Genomic DNA, 22,703 nt, shown 5'->3' on the forward strand with positions numbered 1-22,703 from the left:
TGATTGGGTTTTGCAATACGGCACTCAAGTTTATTTTAGTAAGATTTTCAAACCAAGTAAAGTTAGTAAAGAACACATTTCTATTGTCTGCTAAGAAACTGTTGGGATTTAAAATGGGCCTGTTGTACAAATAACTTGTAAATGATTATTCCTCACTTTTGTCTTAACCAAAGAAATTCCAGTAATTGAGCAAAAACATTTATTTTTAACACTACAGTTTATAAAACAGGGCGCAAAGTGTCGGCACATGTATGTATGTCGATGGTCCGCCCCAACCAAACCAAGAGAGACAGACGTCAGGGAGGCCAAGGTTGTCTCTGCAGCTCTCTGGGCACCACGCCTCACTCAGCTGTCTCCAATGATCCAAATGGCTATGGAGGAAAAAATAACAGGTTTGGCCTAGCTGTTTAAAGTACAAAACCATTCATGAAGTGGTCAAGACAAGTACTTGGAACTTACACGCTGCGTTGTGTAGCTGACGTTGGAGACACACAGGCTGCCATGGTGACCTTTTAATAGATATATATGTACATGTATATGTACAGTCTATGGCTGAAACGCTTCGTGAGGCTTCATCTACCCATCGCTACTTAATACTCTTCTTTCTGGTGGTTTCTCTCCCTGACTTTCTCTGTGTGATGCTCCTTCCTTTTCTGGTGCTAAGTAAAGTGCCAGTAAAAAAAAAAAAGACTATTCGGACACACCTACACTGTTAGGGTTGTCACATCTTTAGAAAGATAGCAGTCACCACTGTCTGCTGTCTCCCTCTGCTGGACAAATTGGGTTTTAACAAACAATTAAGGATTATTTAAAGATGTTGTTAATCCAGATTTTAATTGTATTTGAGGAAACAATCTAGCCTAGTGAACTAGACCAAATATATAGCCATCTAGGATGACTTGCGAGGCTAGAAACAATCCTCACTTTAAAAAAACTCTTTAAAGCAAATATAGGTACAATAAATGACACATTCATCCATAGTTTCTGATGAATGTGTCTGCCTGAAAGACTGTTTTAAGTAGTTTTATTGTATTTTTGTCTAGTTTTTTTTTATCTTACCCGTTTAGCTTTGATGTGAAGCTAACTATGTGTATGTTGCTGCTGCCTCTTGGCCAGATGGTTGTTGTAAATGAGAATGAGTTCTCAATCGACTCATCTGGATGAATAAAAGTTAAATAAATAAAAAATAAAAATAAACACGTGCTGAAAATTTAGAGAACCAAAACATTTCACAAATTGGCATACAGAAATGGGTGCATAAGTTAATGAGAAAACACTGGAGGAGAAAAATCACGTGAAGAGAATCCTGAAATGATTTAATTCTTGGTTTAAGATTCTGGTAAAATATCTATTCACCTGTTTTCACCGAAAGCTGTGTCTGTACTTGTCCATACATCAAAGTGAGGATCAAATGACAAGCTTTCTACCAGCAAACGAGGACATTAATATGCTAGGGCACTTATCAAATGAGCATTTTTTAAAACCTCTTAGACCCCCCCCCCCTTTTTTTTTTTTGGTTTGGAGTGAAGCTTTTTTCTACGAAAAAAAAAACATACCCGGTAAACATGTTGAATTGATGAACGACACAACGCACACCAAAATTACTGATCATATTTAATTTCAGTTGAACAGATAAAAGAAAAAAATCAAAGTCAATAATATAATTATGAGTTTTTCTTCAATAAAGATGTAAACTACAAAACAATGAAGTGTGTTAGCACAGAGCTGTACCATTTTGTCCCCCACACACTACCGTAGTCAGTTCAGAGAAGAGCCTGAGATCCACCCAGCTCCAGATGTGAACAGATGTTCCTGACTGGGTCACTTCCCTTCCTTCACCATCTGAATGGACACCTCTATCTGCTTTTTCACTGGCTTGGAGGATGAAGATCTCAGAGACCTGCTGAAGTCTGAGCAGCAGTCTGCCTGCTGCATTTCCTGCTCTGGGTCAGAACTATGGTCACTTTGGCCTTCCGTAGATTCCCTCTCCATTATGAAGACAGTTTGAAACTGGTGTTGACGGATTGGGCACTTTGCGCTTCTGTACACTGAGCTTGGCATGGCTCTAGCTTTGAAGGTGCGTCGCTCCTCTCTGTGAAACTTACCCAGCTCCGCTATAATCTTGGCCTCCCTCTTCCTCCTCTCTCTTTCTAAGAACTGGAAAGGCTGTGGAGAGACCTCAGCGCTCTCCTGGTTTCTGTCTCGGATGTTCTCACTGCCATTTCTGCCTCTGTGCCGACGGCTGATGATTTCATAGAGAGGCAGGTGGATGTGGGCCGGGGCGGGCGATGCTCTGAACTTTTTCTGACATTCTCTGAGTTCCTCCAGCTCTCGTCTCAGCAGCGAGTTCTCCAGCTCTACCTCAGATCGTGTCCTGATCCTGTGCCTCTTCCTCTCTTCCTCTCTCAGCATCATCTGGAAGGGTTTGGGGACGGTGACTCTGGAGTTGGACTGAACTCTGCCACCTGATTGATAAGCTACTCTTCCCTGTGGCCTGCAGGAAGTCTTTGACTGAAACCTAAAGTTCTTCTTGGTCATGATGTGCTCTGGACTTTGCATCATGTCTCTAAATGAAAAGGAACAGCATTAATCATGATAATAATCTGGATTTCTTTATTGAATAAAAAACTTACAGTGACTTCTTAAGCAAACCTCTCAAAGGTCTGTTCCTGGTTGGTTGACCAGCTCAGTTCTTCTCCGCCAAGTTCTGATTGGTCAGAGCCGCTTGAGGTTTCATGGAAGTCCAGTTCTTCTTGGGAGTTGATCCTCTGCAGCCTCCTGGTGGGTCCACTTCCAGAGAGGGAACCATTACACATCCTGTCAGAATTACTGACAGATAAAATAATCATAAGTTTATTGAATTACAACTACACTCAAGAGCAGAACTTGTTGAGCAAAGTTTAAAAATGTAGACAAATGAGATAATTTTAAGGCATTTTGATAAAAAAAATCCCTTCACCACGACAGATCGGTACAACGCCTGCATCACTGCAGACGCAGCACAAATCCTCCTGTCGATCTCGCCCTCCAGCTTTCCCTCACTCATGAACAAAACCCCGAGATACTTAAACTCCTCCACGTGGGGCAGGACCTCATCCCTGACCCGGAGAAGGCCTTCTACCCTTTTCCATCCCAGGTCCATGATTTCGGATTAAAAAAATACTGAAAGCATTTTTTGTTCAGCAACTTACATTTTTAACCCTTTAATGTTCAAGAAAATGTAAATCAAAATAATAATTTTTCTTTGCAATTTTTGTTTATTTTAGGTTATTGGGGGTTAAATTAAAGTGCAGGTAAGTTTTGAATCTTCTCTCACCTGAACGGTACCTTCTCTTCCTTGTTTCTCCATCGTTCCAGACTTCTATCACCCTCCCTGTCATGCCTGCCTTTTCCCTGGCTAATGTACATCCTCTCCAGCTCAGCCATGTTCCTCAGGTGATTGATCTTCAGCTCCTCCAGTCTCCTGTAGTACTCCTGATTGGAGAAGTGGACGGGCTCCCCTTTCTGCAGGCCGTAGATTTCCAGAGACAGAGAGCTGCGAACGCTTCTGCTGCTCCTCCCATCTTCTGAATCCAGATAATTGTCCTGAAAGACTGGAAACTGGCAACATTGGACTGTTTGGTTAGGGCATATTGTGGAATAAATAGTAAATATAAAACAGGTCACATTTTTAGGGACCATTCTGATGTAATTGCTTGTTAAAATCAACCTAATGTAATTAATTAGTTTGTAAGATATGTCATCAACAGTAAAAGTATATCTGGGTGTTTTTGGCAAGACATGGTAACATCTGTTATGTTTGTTTTGAAAGCTCTGTGCATGCAGAGAAATGATTTCACATAAAAGGTGAACCTTTAAAAAAGAGCTGAGATGGAGATTTTGGAAAACACAATGAGACTTTTCATCATTTATCTGAATTATTTAGCAAATATAAGAATTATTTTCACTGATTCTGACAATCTACTGAGCAGTTTAACTAGAACTTATGTTTACAAGGGCATTTAAAGATGTCTAGCTTGTTCGGTTGACTTTTTAGAATAAAAATAATATATTTTGACAACCTCAAGTTACATTTTTGTCAAAAGTAATTGTAAAATATTCACATTTATTGTTTTAGTCCACATTTTACTTTAATTTCTCACCTCAGTGATACAGTCCTCTTCCTCTTCTCCATACAGAGCCATCAGCTCCTTGTTTTCCAGAACTGATGATCGATACATTTTCTTCTAAAACACAGAAACGTCTCGAGCCTCCAGAAGCACAACCGAGTCTCTGTGTGTGTGTGTGTGTCCTGAGTCACCTCCCTTTGCACACTGACCTGCTGAACAAAAGCTTGTTAAATCAGAGCAAGATGTCAGCAGAGATTAGCACACACCCCCTCACTCACATGCAGACTGACAGTGTTATCCTCTTACTATTAGAGGTGGTTGGGATTGTGCAGTCACCAGTCGGGCCTCGAGCCAAATGGTCCATATGGTTCTGTGGCTTTTCACTCAAAGACCTAATTAATCAGAGTGAGATGAACGTCAGGGTGAATTTAGCCAATCTGACTTACAGATGGTCTTTATCCGAGGGCGCAGTGCAAGTGCTGATCTGTAACCAATCTGTTGTTTTCAACAAGTCTGCTGTGGAATGGTTGCTAAAAACATTGGACAGGAGCGACTTAGTTCATAACAACATGACATAACTTGGTGCAAAGTTTCTGACAAGAGAAATGTGACTTATTGACATTTGGTGCATGAACCAAAGAACAAGAATGTAAATACAAGCAGCCCAAATGAATTTTCCTTTGCAGGGTGCCTGGGCTCAGCTTTTGCATCCTTTTGAGCTTTCATGTGGGCCAAAACCGCCTCGATAAATGCTCTAAAGTGAAAAAACAAACAACAACAAAAAAGACAAAATATCCATCTGTTTTCTTTTTTTTTTAACCGTGTCCTGTCTGGCTGTGAAGCAAACAGAATTGATGTCTGAATGCTGGTGACAAGCCTTACAGAGTTACTCTCAGGTGGAGCATCAAAGCGTCTGCTTTTAATGTCACGCCTGATACTTAAAACTTTATTGTTATTGTTTTTGAATGCTTTTGAACTCCGACCAGACACGGAGACGGAGGTGAAAGAGAAAGGAAAAGACAAAAGGTGGGAAGGGGGGGGGGGGGGGGGGGTTTCCACAAAAATAAACAATAATGAACAAGAGTCTGCTTCTAGATCTGCAGAAAGAGAAAGAATAGAAAAAAATGGGACACACAACAATACAACAGGAGCAAGCTATCACCGCGTCAGCCTGATGATGAAATATAAAATCAACATTGTATAACTGAACAATCACACAATAATAAATCACAGTGCATTTAGTGGCAACGACAGCCTTAAGACCTGTGTTGAACATGCCCAAGTCCATACTTTTGAGAGCACCATGTGAGCACCTGTGTGTGTACACACTCTTGTATATGTAAGGTTTCTCTATAGGAGCGTCCAACAGACAGTGTGAGGGACGACAGATCCGCCCCCCAAAGATGTGTAGGAGATGGGGGGAGCTCCAAGTCCCAGAGATTCAGGCGCTGCCCCAGAACACAGGAACCCCAAGGAGACTGCAACCAGAAAGGCCCCTGCCCCCCTCGAGAGGCACAGAGGATTGCCCCGGGGGGGGGGGGGGGGGGGGGGGGGGGGGGGGCACAACCAGCAGCCGGCAGAGTCCCGGGAGATATCAGCGGCAAGCCTACAGGCCCACCCGCAGCCTCCCACCCCCTAGCCGGCCGAGCCCAGGACCCAGCGACCCAGGGGCGACCACCCCCGCCGGGGACCCAGCAGAGCCCAGGGACCAAGACCCCACCAGGCAGCCACCGGGATTGATCAGGCAGACGCCAAAAATATTAAACCCCCTGACCCGGGAGCCACGAACACTCAGGCAGACCAAGGCACCGCACTCCACACCAGGTGTGGCGGGGGAGGGGAGACGAAGCCCTATATCATCAAAAGAAGTCCCAGGAGAGGGGAGGAGTCAAAGGCCCCACCTGACATATACAGTCATACACAAACACAGTCACACACTCCCTCCCTCATGCTCACACATACTCATACAACCTAAGACTTACAAAAATGCACGCCAGACACACACTCATACTCCCCATACACACCCTATTCACTCTGGTCCCGGTACTGCTGCACATTGGGTACAACCATCACCGGTAACCAGAGTTTGACCCTTTCTGATATCCATCGGTTTTCTGTCAGCGTTTATAGGAATTATGTGCGTAAAACAAGCTGTTTCAAAAATTGATGTCATAAATGGGGAATTAAGCATAGAACCACCTCTGGTGTAAAAGAGAGCTGTGTAACGCACAAAAGGGTCAATTTTCACCTACATATTGACCAACATAATAACCTTTCATCTACAGAAATATTTACTTTCTATTTGGCCTTCCAAATCCAGAAGGTTCTGCTCACACTGAAAAAAGTATATTTAACAATAGTCAATGTAATGTAATATTTTACGAAAATTAAATGTACATTTTTTGAGTTAAGGATCACAACTCAAAAATGTGGTGGCAAACAACTTGAAACTGCCCAACTAAGGGCAAAGTGATGTTTCCTTATTGAACCAAAGTGCTGAATTTAAATAGAACTAACTAGTGCGTATGACGTCATCACGTCAGATTTATTCCCGCCTCTGAAGTTCTAGATTGACCATCTACCAGCACCATTCTCGGAACCGGAGCTGAAACAACGGTAAGTTCTTCGGTAAAATATGGTTTTATGTAGTAATATTATGACTTTATAACTGTATTAATGAATGTGCTTTACTTTTCAATATGTTTTAAATGCTAGTGGTATCAACTTAGGTTTTGTAAAACCACAGTGAGTGCCAAGAATATTGTTGGTGAGATTTAGATTTTTAGACAAAGGATTTTTTTTATTAAACGGTAATTTTTCTACGTTTTTGTCGATTTAAAAGGTTCTTATCACAGAACTCCCGTGATGCGTAATAAGAGGCGTCTTCTCTGCCCCAGCAGTTGTTAGCAACAACGCCATAGAGTGTAAAAATGTAACACTCATTATTTGCCCGTGAAAGTCAGTTGAGGAAGCCCCGTAGATTCTTCTCTCTCTCTCTCTCTCCCTGCCGGCACGTGCCTGCTTCGCATTCGGCACGTGCCTGCTTCGCATTCGCGACTGCATGGTCCCTTCCTTCCCATCGTTGAGCTGCGTTCTGTACCGCGATCATGAAAATGACAGAAATACGTCTCCATCGGAGGATAGTTTAAAAGGTAAGAAAACGTATGAAAAGTATTAAACTCACCATCAACCCAGAAGGTATTTCTGTCGATGCCTCCTTAGTTTTCATGTCCTCCTGTTAGCCTAAATATTACTAGTGGTGTTGGATAAACTGGCTGAATTCTCTACTTTAAGGATTAAATTCTCGTCGTCCAGGATCAAAAAGTAGCAAATTAGATCCACAGACAAACTAACTTCAATCCCAGTGTCAAGTGTAGTCAAATTTAGAACCCGTTTAACTTTTGTTACGGTTATTTCCTTGTTAACCAGTATTTTGAAAATCTCCGGAATTCGTGTCTGATTTTCTGTCTTCCCCTATCAAAACTGTAGAGCTTGACTCGTTTAAAGCCGGGCGGACACTATGCGACTTTTTCACTCAGCTTCAGCTCTTAACTGTACGACTTCCTCGCAGGGCAGTTCTCACAAGTCATGCGCTCACACTGCACGACCCAGTTCTCTGTTGTGACCTGACTGCTCACTCTGTACGTATGATAGCAACACGTCGGCCCTAAAAATATGCTAAAAATAGCAGTTTTTACTCCACGTCAGACTTTTTTGTCTTGCCTGTTGTCCTTCAGGAGTGCTGCAGGGACACGGATTTATGGGGGCTGGTGGGGAAAACGAAATAAAGTAAATCTGTGTTTTGTGATCAGGTTAATTTGACATGAACACGACAAACACGCTTTCTTGACAATCTTTGTGAGTAAAAAAACATGTAGAAATAAAAACGAACAACGTGTGTTATTAGGGAAATAGCGAGCAGATGCAGGATTGCGCATGCGCCGTGAGCGGTTCTGATACTTTTTGGGTCGCAGCTGCTCGCAGCATCGCTTCAACAGTGCGATACCATCACGAGGGACGATCAACATTTCAAACACACCAGAAGTTTGTGCGAGTTTACGATTGCTAATCGGTAGTTGGTCACGTGGTGTTAATCGCCTCTCATAACCCCCTGTACACTACAAGATGCTCAGCGCAAAACTCTCCCCGATCTTGTGGATTCTCGCACGACTGGAAAATCGGCTCAAAAAAGTGAAAAAGTCGCACAGTGTATGCCCGGCTTTAGACACTACAGCATTTAGTGTGCAAAAAGGGCAGTCTTAAGGATTTGGTGTTAATCACTAGAATAATAAAATGTAATGAAAATGTTTACAAATGTAATGTCAGTAAAAAAACTTGTTTTTTCCCCCCAGTCTTTTGTTTCACCATATCTGTAATATCAGATTCAATATTTAAAGTGGGGTTGTATGAACACATTTGTAATTTTTTCTTTTCCCCTTCAGCTCTCCTGATTCCTTTTTGCCTTGTTCAATGTAATGTAAGTTATCAATGAACACTGGCACTTTGATAGATGGAAAGTTTAACCGCTTATATATTAATTAATTTTCTTCTTCTCTTGCTCATTTTTCCTCAGTCCCTGGTAGAAAACCACCCAACATCTGGAATTGCAAATGTGAGTTTTGTATACATTTAATTAAATTATTAATTTTTATTATTTTATTTATTAAAGGCCCTATCACGTTTGCATTAAATACTACATTATTGCTGTAAGTCAGCCCATTAGTGTTCCTGTGTTCCACTGAAAAGACATAGCTTTTCAAGTAAGTTTTTAAATTTAAGTATCTTCTGGGCCAGCCTCTTTGTAAACGAGTATTATATCATAGGAATGCTAAAAAAAATCTTGAGGTTCCAATATTATCTGCTAATAAAGAATACAATTAAAACAGTAGACATGACACTACCTCCCCCATCATTGTTTAGGTTTATTACAGTCAAATCTGATGTAAAGATAATAGTTCATTTTATATTACTTGGTAACAATACCACAAGAGACCCTAGTTGTGCCTCAAAATAGTTTTTGTTTCTTAAAATAGTTCAAGGACAGCTTAAATTTACAATTGTGTTTGTATAACATTAAGGGTAAAAATTGTAGTAATGTTAAGAAATTAAATCTGCCAAATAATTACAGTGCAATTTCAGCTGTGCAATAAAACAGTCCAAATACAACCCCCAACTTTGCTTTCTTTCGAGGACCCAAGGGAATTTCTTATTTTAAAGTACTTTTTTATTATCAATAACATGCTTGGCCCCATGAACAGAATACTTTCTTTATGCATTGGGTTGATTTTTTTTTAAATAATTTTTTTAAGTGTGTTAAACTGAATTATATTTGATTTTAAAGGAAGTAAATTACATTTTAACCGATGCAAGAAAACATTCCAAATACAATCCCCAACTTTGCTTTCTTCAGATGACCCAAGGGAATTTCTTATTTTAAAGTACTTTTTTATTATCAATAACATGCTTGCCCTCATGAACAGAATACTTTCTTTAAAAATCTTCTGTATATTCATTCTGTGTGTGTGTTCATGATTGTCTTCATTTTTCTTTTGTAACACAGAGAAATTAGGTGTTTACCTTTTGCTGACATGTTTCGGCTGGAACTACCCCCTTCGTCAGAGCCATCAGCTGTTCGCTGGCGTTTTTTCCGTTTATGTGCGGGCAACAAAGGACGATGTCGCCCTCTGCTGCCCGCGTCCTCCCCACTGATGACACAGTCCCATGCGTGGTCCAACATGTATACCCCGTCGTCCCTGTTCATGGTGTTGTGTCCACGTCTCCTTATCTCTATCGCTTTCTTAATCCATCTTCTGTATTTTTGTTGTTCTGTGTTAATGATCTGTGTGCTGTCTGCGGGCAGCAGAGGGCGACATCGTCCTTTGCTGCCCGCACATAAACGGAAGTGACGCCGCGAACAGCTGATGGCTCTGACGAAGGGGGTAGTTCCAGCCGAAACATGTCAGCAAAAGGTAAACAAACACCTCATTTCTGTGTTACAGTGCTTACGGTATGTGCCCACCGCACACGATTCTGGTTGTTTTGCGAAATAATTCAATGTAAAATCAATGGAGCAGCGCGACCATGAGTGACATGGCGTCACACGTCAACTCGGAAGCAGCTGTGCGTCCAGAAAGCGCGAGATTACCTCACCTCAGCGGCAGGTGCGAGCTGACGAGGCGTGTCATTTGTGACTGCTCCAGCTGCTGCGTGTGCATCTGGCAAAAGGAAAATCTGATTGCTCAACTTGGAATGGGCCTCACTGAGAGGAATAGAAGAGAGGAGACTCGACATCTGGTGAGTTTATTTTGCTGTCGGAATGTTCAGGAGGTACTGTCGCCATGGAAACACATATACAGTATATGCGATATCAGTAGATCCTTGCATGTCCGCCTAGACGCCCGTCCAAATTGGTCAAAATATTGACATTAGCTGTGCGTTCAACTCGTCCTGCACGCCCGGCAAGGTGCGACTTCACCTGCGTCCGAACAGAGGAGTGTACAGCAATTTTAACGCCAGAATCGCGTGCGGTGGTCACGTACCATTACAGACTGCACGCGATTCTGGCGTTAAAATCGCTGTAAACATCTATTTGGATGCACCTGCAATCGCACCTTGCCGTGCGTGCAGGAAGAGTTGAATGCGGGGCTAAATGTAAGTATTTTAATCGATTTGGTCAGGCGTCTAGGCGGACATGCAAGGATCTACTGATCCACATAGACTGTATATGTGTTTCCATGGTGACAGTACCTCGTGAAGGGTTCCAACAGTAATATAAACTCACCAGGGTATCCAGTCTCCATCTTCTATTCCTCTCAGCGAGGTCCATTCCAAGTTGAGCAGTCAGCTTTTCCTTTTCCCAGGCGTCACGCAGCAGCTGCAGCAATCGCAAAACACACGCCTCGTCAGCTCGCATCTGCCGCTCAAGTGAGGTGATTGCGTGCTTTCTGGACGCACAGCTGCTTCTTAGTTGACGTGTGATGCCCTGTCTCTCACGGTCGCGCTGCTCCATTGATTTTACATTGAATTATGCCGTTGGATGAGGAAAACGAAATAAAGAACGTAAATCTGTGTTTTGTGATCAGTTTAATTTGGCATGAACACGACAAACACACTTTCTTGACAATCTTTGTAACAAAAACGTGTAGAAATATAAACGAACAGTGTGTGTTATTAGGGAAATAGCGAGCGAGCGGTGTTGATGCATGATTGCGCATGCGCCGTGAGCGGTTCTGGTACTTTTTGGGTCGCAGCTGCTCGCAGCGCCGCTTCAAGCGCTGATGCGCTGTGTTGAAGTTCAGAATGTGTTTACCGGTAGTTGGTGGATTTAACCATAAACTTTCCACATGAACAAAATCATATCTGTGTTATTAACCGGTCTAAGAAAATAGTGTGATTTGAATTGTTTTATTAACCCTCTGGGGTACATGGACGCATATCCGCGTCTTTTGAACAGGTCTGATTTGGGACGCTGTAGCAGCAAGACTCCGCCTCCCTGACTTTTGGTTTCAATTCAGCTTTAAAAAGGAGATTATAAACTACACCCCTGTTTTTACATTTTGTTAATAGGCAACGTAAAAGCGGAGTTATACTAAACTAAAAAATTATCTATTTTTAGACAATCTGATAACTTGTCTAAACAGCAGTTTAGTAATCCGTGAGAGGGAATGTGCTTGTGAACGTAAAAAATCCCCCACAAAAACATGAGATCCTTTTGCTGTTGGTGGAAGTCTCACATATTCAGTTTATTAAAAGGATCATTATGTAGCTGAGAGAGAGAGGAAGGCTGCATGAGTAACGAGATGTGCGCAAAAAGGAGCCGCTTTGCGGGGAAAGCAGTGGCGCGAGCGGAGTAACAACAATTAGACAGATATTGACGGTAAACCTCATATTTTGGAGCGATCCGGACAGATATGTTGTCTCTGCAGTTTAGCAGGCTTTTATTAGGCTTTAATAAAGGATGATGAGAAGGATAAATGTCCACCAGGCAGTTCAGATAGTACGGCTGTTTTTTTAACTGGAAGAAGAGGAAGTGGACGGAGACTCACAGCCGGAGTCTGACGCAAATAGCGAGGATGTTGATGATGATGTAGCAGATCCACAGGTCTGTCTTCGCTCACGTCCGCACGTTCACGCCACGCCTCTTGTTTTCTACTACGTTCGCTTCTCACAACAACACAATAGGCACACCGCACCACAGGGCGCAGCGTACATTTTGGAGAAAATTTTAGACTTTTAGGTGCGCCTTATGGTCGTGAAAATATGGTAAATTACATTTAAACTGATGCAACAACTTTTTAATCTGCAACAAAACTATTAACCTCTGAAGCTCTCATTGACTGGTGTTTAAACAGTGGTCTTCCTGAAGGAGGAGAAAAGTGTGGACAAACTCATTTGTAACAAGTGGTCCATCTGTCTTCTTTTTCTAGTGTCAAATTGAATGGCATGGAGTTGCAAAGACTGTCATAGTGTCTTCACAAGAAGATCTCAACTGCTTGGGCACTACAAACTAAGCCACGGACAATATGGAAGAGGTCATTCTTATCCATGCACCTATTTAAGTTGTGCCTGCCGATTCAAAACTTGGAATGCTTTACGGAGCCATCTAGCAAGATGTCATTCCTCTTTTAAACCACAAACAAAGGCATCAGCATATATATGTCCCGTTTGTTCTTGTAGTCTGCATTCTACAGAAAGGGATTTCTTTCATCATATTTTTGCTCATCTTAAAAACAAAGTGTGTGTCACTTGTGTGTACCAGAACTGTTTCTACAAAACAAATGTCTATGAAAACTACAAAAGTCATAAATACAGAAAACATTCTGGTAAAGTTGATGAGTTTAAACCAGAAATAGTTTTACTTACAAAAAACCCTGAAGAATTATCTGCCAGTGTTGCTGTTTTCTCAGATGGGGAAAGCAGTATTGGCTGTAATGAAACTTTAGATGATGATGCTGAGCAGTTAGAGAAGGATTTTGAGATCAAACTTGCTTCCGTTCTTCTTAAGTTAGAAAGTGTTTTTCTTGTGTCTAATGCAGCAGTCGATGAGCTCTTACAAGAGTTGAGTTATTTGATCGGTTCGCTCTGTGTACCAGTTACTAAGAATACAGTTGTGCAAATACTTCAACAGAATAACTGTCCTTTTGACCATTTACTTGTGGAAAATTTAGCAAGTGCAGTTTGTGACAAAAACCCTGTTAAAAAGGCAATAAGGAAAAAAGGGCCCCTCTCCAGTGTTTGGAGGCGAAAGGCTTATTATAGAAGACATTTTGGTGTAGTTGAACCGTTAGAATATTTTCTTGATAAAAAAAATGGAAAGTCATTTCAGTATATTTCAATTTTAAAGACTCTACAGGAAATCTTGGACTGTGAAGCAATACTGAGTCAAACAGAGCATATACAAACATTACATAAAGACTCAGGAGAAGGCATTTACAAGTCATTTTTTGATGGTGCCATATTCAAAGAAAAAGTTCTCTCAAACGAGGAAAGCATTTCATTAATATTATACATTGATGATTTTGAGATATGCAATCCCCTTGGGACATCTAAAAGAAAGCACAAAATTTGTGGATTGTATTGGACTCTCGGTAATTTGCTCCCCGGTTGTAACTCTGCATTGTCGTCTATTTACTTGGCAGCTTTAATTAAGAGCAATGATCTAAAGTCTTACAGTTATGCAAAAGTCTTAGAGCCTCTAATAAGAGATCTTCTGTTTTTGGAACAGAGTGGTTTGTATGTTCCAAAGTTAGGTAAAACCCTCAAAGGAACCCTTCAATGTGTAGTGGCTGACAACCTCGCTGCACATGGTATTGCTGGGTTTGTAGAGAATTTTACTGGAGACTACATTTGTCGCTTTTGCACTGCAAAATCCTCTCAATATCAAACAACTGAGGTTAACAGAGGAACATTTACATTAAGAGACAAAAATATTCATTCAGATCACCTAAAAAGTCTTGAAGGAACTGAAATATCCAGTTGTTATGGTGTCAAGTCAAATTGTGTCTTGTCAGAACTGTTGTATTTTGATCTAACCAAAGGATTTCCACCGGACCTTGCCCATGATGTTTTTGAGGGCATAGTTCCTTTTGAAATTGCCCTTTGCCTTGGAGTTTTCATTAAAAAAAAATATGTCACACTAGTTGCTTTGAATGAAGCAATATCATCATTCAACTTCAAATGGAGTGACAAAACTAACAGACCTCACCCTGTTGCTCAGAGTTTTGCATCAAAAAAGACTGTGGGCGGCAATGCCCATGAGAACTGGAGTTTGCTTCGATTTCTTCCCTTGTTGTTAGGGCAAAGTGTTCCTTGTGAGGAGCCAGCTTGGCAAGTTCTTTTGGACTTAAAGGACATTGTTGAAATAATAGTTTGTCCAGTTCAGACAGAAGAGTCCGTTGCATATCTTGATTTTAAGATTTCAGAGCACAGGGTCAAATTCCAAGAGGTCTTTACTGACTGTGAACTTAAGCCCAAGCATCACTTCCTTGAGCACTATCCGCACTTGATACGTCAGTATGGACCACTTGTTGCCCTCTGGACAATGCGCTTTGAGTCAAAGCACAGCTTTTTTAAGAGAGTTGCAAGGAACGTCAGATGCTTCAAAAATGTGTTGCTCACGCTTGCAGAAAAACACCAGCTACAGATGGCTCACCACCTACAGTCCTGCAAGGTTTTGAAACCTTCATTGGAAGTTTCCACTGTCACCAACGTTCAAACGGACATTCTGAACAAGGACATTGTAAGCGCTCTTAAACAAAAGTCTGTAAATGTAGAGACCGTTGCCTTTGCTGAAAGTGTGACACACAATGGACTTCTTTACAAATGTGGAATGATCCTGGTCCATGGCTCGCTGGGAGGACTACCAGAGTTTTGTGAGATTATCCACATGGTCATTCTTCACAACAACCCTCTGTTTGTTGTCAAAAAGCTCAGTGTGTGGTACATTGAACATTTTAGATCATATGATCTAAAATGTTCTCCAAACAAGGAAGTAGAAGTTCTGGAGCCTAAAGAACTGCTTGACAGATACCCCCTTGTTGACTACAGAATTGGAGGAATGCGCCTTGTCACTTTAAAAAGATACATTCATGTTTAAAGGGTGAGGAGAATGATGTGTATGCAATGCTTGTAATTGGAATATTTGTGTCATATTAACTAGTTAAAGAATCTTTATATACAGTTGCAGGAAAAGGTTTGTGAACCCTGTGGAGTTTCATGGATTTCTGCCCGTTGTGGTCCTAAAATGTGATCTGATCTTCATCAAAGTCCCAACAATAGACAGTCTGCTGAAACTAAAACCACGAAAATAATTTTGTTTTTATTTTTTTATTGAACACACCATGTAAACATTAACAGTGGAGGTGGAAAAAGCTTGTAAACCCTTGGATTTAATAGCGGATTGAACCTCTTTTGGCAGTAAGAAGTTCAACCAAATGTTTCCTGTAGTTCAGATCAGACCTTAGGAATTCATCTTTTCTTCCATGAGAGCAATCCCCCCCAGGCCCTGACGCAGCAAAGCAGCCTCAACCACGATGCCCCACCACCATACTTCTCAGTAGGGATGAGTTTCGGATGTTGCTGTACTGAGCCTCTTTTTCTCCACGCAGTGTTGGGTAGTTCTTTCAACAACTCAATTCTGGTTCCATTTGTCCAAAGAATATGTGCTAAAAGGGTTGTTGGCACATCCCATTGATTTCTTTCAGTCTTTAGCTGATGCTTGGATTCTTCTCCTCATTGAGCATTATTGAACAGTTATTGCTGTCAAAGGAGCTTCAACTATTTATTGTTCACATACTTTTTCCACGTGCACTCTGAATGTTTACTTAATGCATTATTTTAGTTTGAAAACACATAATTCTATGTGTGGTATTTTAAGGCAGACTGATTATTGTTGTTGCTTAGAATATCAGATCACATTTTACGGCCAATTTGTTTTTAGATATTTTGATGCTAATTTCAGAACGGGGTATTTAACCCTAAGCTTTACATGTACTTTTTTTTTTGTCCTTAAGAACATGAAGTAGAGACTCATGCCAATTGTTTGTTTTTCAGATTACCATGGGTGCAGCAAGACTTAAAGTCATCTTGGGCGAAAACAATGTGGAAAAATTGATTCTTCCAAATGGTATACCCCAGTCTTTATTAGAACTTGTCAATGTCGTAAAGAACACCTTTGGAATCACAACAGAAATTCGCCTGCAATACATGGACCAAGATTTTGGAAATGAGTTCTTCAATCTAAACGCAACCTCTGAACTGCAGGATTTGGGAACAATCAAGGTGGTTCAACAGGAAGTTGTTCCACTCATAATCACACTTACTGATGATGTTTCATCAGCTTGTGCCACTTTTGATGCTGTTGATTGCTCTTTACAGGCATCAAACAACACAAACATACTCCCTTCTCCTCCAAAACTGTCATTTCGAAGCGTGCAGTGGCCGGCGGTGTTTCCTATTCCACAATTTTCGTATGACACCGAGCTTGTGCTTGAAAGGGGAAATGCTGAATACAAATCATCCTCCAAATTGGTGTATCTCAGCACAAGAACCAAATCTGACATTCTGAACAAAGTATCTGAAGAAATCTTCAAGTACAAAGCTTATCCATGTGATGAACACTTTGTTGCAGTGGCAGAAGCTTTAATCAAAAAACATCCGTGTTTGAAGGAACCTGGATCCTCAAATGGATGGTACGGATGGAAGCAGAGGCTCAAGTACAAAATGGGAAATCTTAGAACCCAGCTCAGACTGCACGGGTGCCCAGAGGTAGCTGTTAACTCCATGAAGTCCAAAGTTACAGAAGGATCTTCTGGCAGAAACGTAAAAAGGCCTAAAAGGGCAGAAGCTAACTTTTATCCATCTTTGCCAACTGGGGACACTTCCGAATCCCTTGAACAGGAAAGACTTTCACTTCTGACTGAAGTGAAAATAAGACACAATGACCGGGTCATTGCAGACAAAATGGCACGCACTTTTGCATACAGGCGACAAGAGGTGGTGGACGGTGAGCCAAGAATCCAGGATTTTAAGGGTCGATGGCCGGCTCTTTTTGATCAACGCGAGGTAAGAAGACATTGTTATTTAATTTAATCGTTGACAGAGGCTTTATATATTAAAGCTTTTATGTTTTTCTTGCAGATCAATGCAGAGTTCCAGAGGCTTGTAGCTCTTCCCCTAGAGCAGAAGTTTTTTTCCCAACTTGACAAGTACTCCACCAAATTGATGACCGCCATTCGCTCAAGAGGAGGATCAACCAGGGAGAAGATATCTGGGCTGACACAAATCTTTGACCAGGTGAACTAAATTCAGGAGACCAATGATGAGTAACCAAAGAAAAACACAATGTTGGCTTTGTTTCTTATTACATTGTATCTCTCAAAACTAGACCGAAGACGTCAACAAAAAAAGAGAGTGTGTCCTGAAAGCCCTCGTCCCTTTCCTTGGAGAGGATGGAAATGCTTTCATCAAAGAATACACGGTAAGTAAATCTTTAAACGGGTAAATAAAAATGTTCTGAATGATTGTGTGTATAAAGTGTTTAGCTTAGAACTATTGTCCTTTTGGGCACCACAAGGACAATATTTGGTAGAAAATTAAGTTTTACTAAAATACCAAAAATTACCAGACGTGGCAGCCTCATAGCGCTTTCACACAAGGATCAGATCAGCTCACTTTGGCCCAGCATCACTCGGCCGGTCTCGGTCCAGTTGTGTTCAGATTGCTGTCTGAGGAATCGGGCCATGGGCGGAGACAGCAGGCGGGGGGAAGGAAGGCAGGTAAACAGGGGGACAGCATTGAGGATAGCGTGGGATATCACGGAAGAAAACAACAAAGGTTGATGTTTTTTTTTTTTTACTTTGTGCGCAGACTGCGGTTCTTTTAAAAGAAAATACCGTAGTTTCACGACCATAAGGCGCAGCTTCAGTTACGTGTCTTTTTGGTATTTAACACATACAAAAGGCGCACCAGGTTATAGGGTGCGGGCGTGGGCACGGTAAAACGTACCGGTAAAACATCTGTGCGGGTTCGGGACTCGGAACATATCAGTGCAAACCAGACATTGTGAAAATTATAACAGCCAAAAGCATGCTTCACTTTATGGGCTCGACACACGGGAGGCGACATCGCCTCTCCTCCATTCATTTTCAATGAGACATGTGCGAAAAAGCGATAATCGCGGGTCTCTCTCCTACCAAGCGAAAAACGTGCATGTGAAAGTTTGCACTCGTGCACGTGTCGTGCACGGACGATCCAGCGACACGATCCCAGAAAGTTGAAACATTTTCAACTTTTCATCGCTGTCGCTCGGACGAGGACCAATCAACGGAGGTTTCATTCACTGACCAATGAGCGGACAGGATGCTCCGTACACCTCCGAGCAAACATGATGGAGAAGTTGATTATTATTATGTTTATATATTAAAATCAGAAGTAAGATTTCACATAACTCTAGCAGCACCTTGTGAAACATCATATCTACCACTTTATTAACTCTGAACCGCTTAAATAACCTTAATTCCCTCCAACCTGACACAGCCAAGCAAAACAACGGAAGTTTCGATTTCGCCATGGAACAGAACGCGTAGACGGCTTTGCCGCTGCCGCGGATCGCCTCCCGTGTGACAGGTAATAAAAGCGACAGCGACAAATTTCGCTGATCGCGGTCGTTTGTCGCCTCCTGTGTGTCGAGCCCATTACTGGTCTAGTCCTGGTTCAGACCTGGTTTAGAGCGCACGTGCACTTCCTCATTGCGTGCGCTGACGGCTCGTGCTCTTCTAATGGGCTCGACACTCGGGAGGCAACTTCGCCTCTCCTCCATTCATTTTCAATGAGACACGCGTGACAAAGCGATAATTGCGGGTCTCCCTCCTACTAAAGCCGGTCGTACACCGGGAGTGCTGCAGGAGGACACAGGGATTTATGGGGGTTGGATGAGTAAAACGAAATAAAGAAAGTAAATCTGTGATTTGTGATCAGTTTAATTTGACATGAACAAGACAAACACGCTTTCTTGACAATCTTTGTGAATAAAAAACGTGTAGAAATAAAAACGAACAGCGTGTGTTATTAGGGAAATAGCGGGCGAGCAGTGTTGATGCATGATTGCGCATGCGTCGTGAGCGGTTCTGATACTTATTGGGTCGCAGCTGCTCGCAGCGCCGCTTCAACTTTGCGATATCCTCACGAGGGACGAGCAAAATAACACGCCAGAAGTCCGTGCGAGCTCACGATTGCACGGTTGAAGTGGTGCAGCAAGCGGCTGAGACCCAAAAAGTACCAGAACTGCTCACGGCGCATGCGCAATCATGCATCAACACCGCTTGCCCGCTATTTCTCTAATATCACATGTTCGTTTTTATTTCTACACGTTTTTTTTACTCACAAAGATTGTCAAGGAAGCGTGTTTGTCGTGTTCATGTCAAATTAAACTGATCACAAAACAGTTTTGCTTTATTTCGTTTTCCTCATCCAACCCCCATATATCCCTGTGTGTCCTCCTGCAGCACTCCCGAAGGACAACAGCTCTGTACATCTCTGAGCAAACATGAAGAAGTTGATTATTATTGTTTTAAATAGTAAAATCAGAAGTAAGATTTAACATAACTAGCAGCACCTTGTGAAACATATCTACTGTTTTTTTTTAAAACTCTGAACCACTTAAATAACCTTAATTCCCTCCAACCTGGCACAGCAAAACAAAACGGAAGATTCACATCCCCTTATGCGCTGTGTTGAAGTTCAGAATGTGTTTAGTTGGTAGATTTAACCACATAAACTTTCCACATGAACAAAATCATATGTTTGTTATTAAAAGGCCTAAGAAAATAGTGTGATTTGAATTGTGTTTTATTAAAAAAGGCAGTGGGAGCAAATATGAGTTTGGTTGTGCTTTATTTGAGCGCTATTACCAGTAATTAATCATCAAATCCAGGCTCGTAGCCTTACTTTGAACGCCCTGTTCACGCCAATGTCCAGCGGTTGGAGTTCCTTTGTCAAGCCTCCTGGAATAACAGCGAGCTCCGAGTTAATTTGCTTTACCCGTTTTTTCACATCGTCCGTGAGATGAGCGCGCATGGAGTCATAGATCAACAGGGACGGTGACGTGTGGAAAAAAACCGCCTGGTCTCTTCACATACACCTCATTCAGCCACTCTTTCATTTTGTCCTCATCCATCCAGCCCTTTTCGTTAGCCTTGACGATGACTCCAGCTGGAAATTTCTCTTTAGGCAGAGTCTTTCTCTTAAAAATCACCATAGGTGGCAGTTTCTGTCCATTAGCATGGCAGCCAAGCACAACAGTAAATGCAGATTTTTTGCGTCCCGTTGTGCGTATCGGTACCGTGCTAGTCCCCTTCTTCTCAACAGTGTGATTCACCGGGATGTCAACGGTGAGCGGCACTTCGTCCATGTTGGTTATGTGACTGGGTCACTTGACCGCGGTGTTTACAATGTCAGAACACCTGCATGAGACGGGATGTTAATTACAATCTGCCAGAATGACTCACCTTCAGATTCCTCCAACATCGTTAAAAATGATCAAATATGGAACATATCGGCGTGCGCAGGCCAGAGTGCTGAAGCTCGGCGCATTGTTATTATGAAGCTAGGGCACATGTGGAGGACACACACACGCGCAAAAATATACTTGTTTTCAATTACATTTATTGTGCCCACTTACTTTTTCTTAGGCCCACCCACAAATGAGTTTCTGGCTACGCTAATGGTGACATATGACAGACTTCTCTGAGCTCCGCAGCCATTACACGGGGTGCGCGCACCACACTTTGGGAATCCCTGGTCTAAGGAAATATCCATTGAAATTTTGTTGAAGGATTAATATAAAAATAAAATTCGGTACAGGGACGATTCCAGCCATGATAAGCTAAATGTGCCAGCTGACAGACTTTTGTGTTGTTTTGCAGGACAGTCACAGAGCAGAGATGCAAAAAGACCTGGAAGACGTCACGATGGCTGTGTATGTCATCCGGTCCGAGGGAGATGAACTTCAAGGGCCTCCTGAGGACATTGGGATTGTAATCGAAGGAGTAGAGGTTCTTGATAGACTGTCCTCAGTTGGAACAGCATGTGCACTCCTGTTAGGTTTGATCTACATTCTTAATCTGGCTTATCCAAAGGTCCTTCGCTTTACATTTGAGGTGTTGCAGAAAATTATAATGGAGCTGGAACCTCAAAAGATGTCTCCAAAGGTGCAGAACCTGTATGTGAAACTGCTAAATATGAATTAATATTGGTGGTTTGCAACCACAAGATCAGTTTTTGCCATTTCCTTTTCCAAAATGTACCTGTAGCACAGGTATGTTGTTTGTAGCTGTCTTTTTTCCCAGCATGGTGCAGAAACTATAATCTAAGCCTTGATTGTTCACTGACGGTGAAGTAATTTGAAAATAGAATTTCTAGGATTTTCCAATTCTAAGTAATACTTAGATAAGTGAGGGGAAAAAACATTCTGTAACCAGTCCAGTCATTCTCCTGATCTGGCAACAGACAGTTTACTTTAGTTGAGCATAAAACAATAAAGGTAAAGGGGAATGAAATGCTTTTGTTAAAATTAATTTATATTGTTTTTGGGCTAAAACGAAGCAAATAGACTGCTGCTAAAACAGGAGAAAAACTGGGCTGTTACAGAATGTTTTTTTTTCTCATTTACCAAAGTTTTACTTAGGATTGGAAAATCCCTTTAAAGCCAAGTGTCATCTACTCTGTTTTTTATATGCACTTCAGTTTAGATTTGTTCTTTTGCTGCATCTTGGTTTTGATTCTGGTTCAGCCATGGATTTTGGATTGCATGTAGGTTTCAGTGAAATGAGTTTTGCCTATGGTTCAAATTAAAAGGGCACCATTGATGGTACATCAGCTGACTTTTTAAACCCGTGTTTAGCAATTCTAGTTTTCGAGTGCCAGTATACGGCAACGTTTAATTGTGTCTCTGCTTCAACACACCTGAATCAAATAATCTGGTCATTAACAGGGCTATGGATTCCTGAACTGCATACTGAGGTTTTTCAGCCATTTTATTCAGGTGTATTGAAGCAAAGACAGAACTGAGAGTTGCAGTACACCCTCAGGCACTGGAATTTCCTTGTGATATAGGTATTGTTCAGTCATTTTTGTACTGTGTTAGATTTGTTCAGAGCCAGCTGAAAATAACGAGCTATTACATTTATCTTCCTTCAATGGTATTCCCCAAAATGTTTACAATTCAGTTTTAATGTCTGGCTTTTTGATGTTATATGCAATTCACTATGTGAAGTCATTGTGTTGTTAAACTGTGAGAGCATTTGTATTAAATTTTGTTACATTTTGCGTATTGTATTTTCTATAACATTTCATGTATTTTGTACTTATTTTTACAAAGTTAGAAGGCAAAATTTTATGTAGGAACAAGCGCACATTGTTTAATTTGTAGTTTTACACTGTAAAGTAAAAACAATGTAGTAGAAAATAGAGTTGATTTAGTCAAGTTAGACCAAGTAGTTAAAATGAGCTTCAAATTTCAATGTAATCAGAATGAAATTCTAACTTTAGTCACACCTTGTATTTCATTTTGAACAAACTTAATTAGATTGTGTGTTA

At 41.5% G+C, this 22,703-nt stretch overlaps 2 protein-coding genes and 1 long non-coding RNA gene across 6 annotated transcripts; 1 reads left to right on the plus strand and 2 right to left on the minus strand.

Moving 5' to 3' along the window:
* Positions 1-185: 185 nt before the first annotated feature.
* Positions 186-561, minus strand: LOC139061977 (uncharacterized). Its single transcript, XR_011515589.1, has 2 exons — positions 460-561; positions 186-371 (listed from the first exon to the last, which is right to left on the minus strand). It is a non-coding gene; the product is annotated as an uncharacterized lncRNA (long non-coding RNA).
* Positions 562-1,821: 1,260 nt separating this feature from the next.
* Positions 1,822-4,385, minus strand: LOC139062253 (protein FAM161A-like). Its single transcript, XM_070543121.1, has 4 exons — positions 4,143-4,385; positions 3,317-3,600; positions 2,653-2,829; positions 1,822-2,566 (listed from the first exon to the last, which is right to left on the minus strand). Exons 1-4 carry the CDS (start codon positions 4,218-4,220, stop codon positions 1,822-1,824), a joined length of 1,284 nt encoding a protein of 427 aa, XP_070399222.1. The 5' UTR covers positions 4,221-4,385.
* A 2,271-nt stretch (positions 4,386-6,656) lies between these two features.
* LOC139061512 (uncharacterized) lies at positions 6,657-21,572 on the plus strand. Of its 4 annotated transcripts, XM_070541984.1 has the most exons (8): positions 7,197-7,261; positions 8,552-8,586; positions 8,683-8,721; positions 12,536-12,640; positions 16,161-17,171; positions 17,247-17,402; positions 17,494-17,586; positions 21,032-21,572. In XM_070541984.1, the coding sequence occupies exons 4-8, from the start codon at positions 12,632-12,634 to the stop codon at positions 21,353-21,355; spliced, it is 1,593 nt and encodes a 530-aa protein (XP_070398085.1). In that variant the 5' UTR covers positions 7,197-7,261; positions 8,552-8,586; positions 8,683-8,721; positions 12,536-12,631; the 3' UTR covers positions 21,356-21,572. The 4 variants fall into 4 exon arrangements, with proteins under 4 accessions (XP_070398086.1, XP_070398084.1, XP_070398085.1 ...); XM_070541985.1 differs by lacking the exons at positions 7,197-7,261; positions 12,536-12,640 and adding an exon at positions 6,657-6,725; XM_070541983.1 differs by lacking the exon at positions 12,536-12,640 and having other exon boundaries at positions 6,938-7,261.
* The last annotated feature ends 1,131 nt before the right edge of the window (positions 21,573-22,703 follow it).

This window comes from Nothobranchius furzeri, chromosome 12 (genome assembly GCF_043380555.1).
Source record: "Nothobranchius furzeri strain GRZ-AD chromosome 12, NfurGRZ-RIMD1, whole genome shotgun sequence".
Lineage (NCBI taxonomy): Eukaryota > Metazoa > Chordata > Actinopteri > Cyprinodontiformes > Nothobranchiidae > Nothobranchius > Nothobranchius furzeri.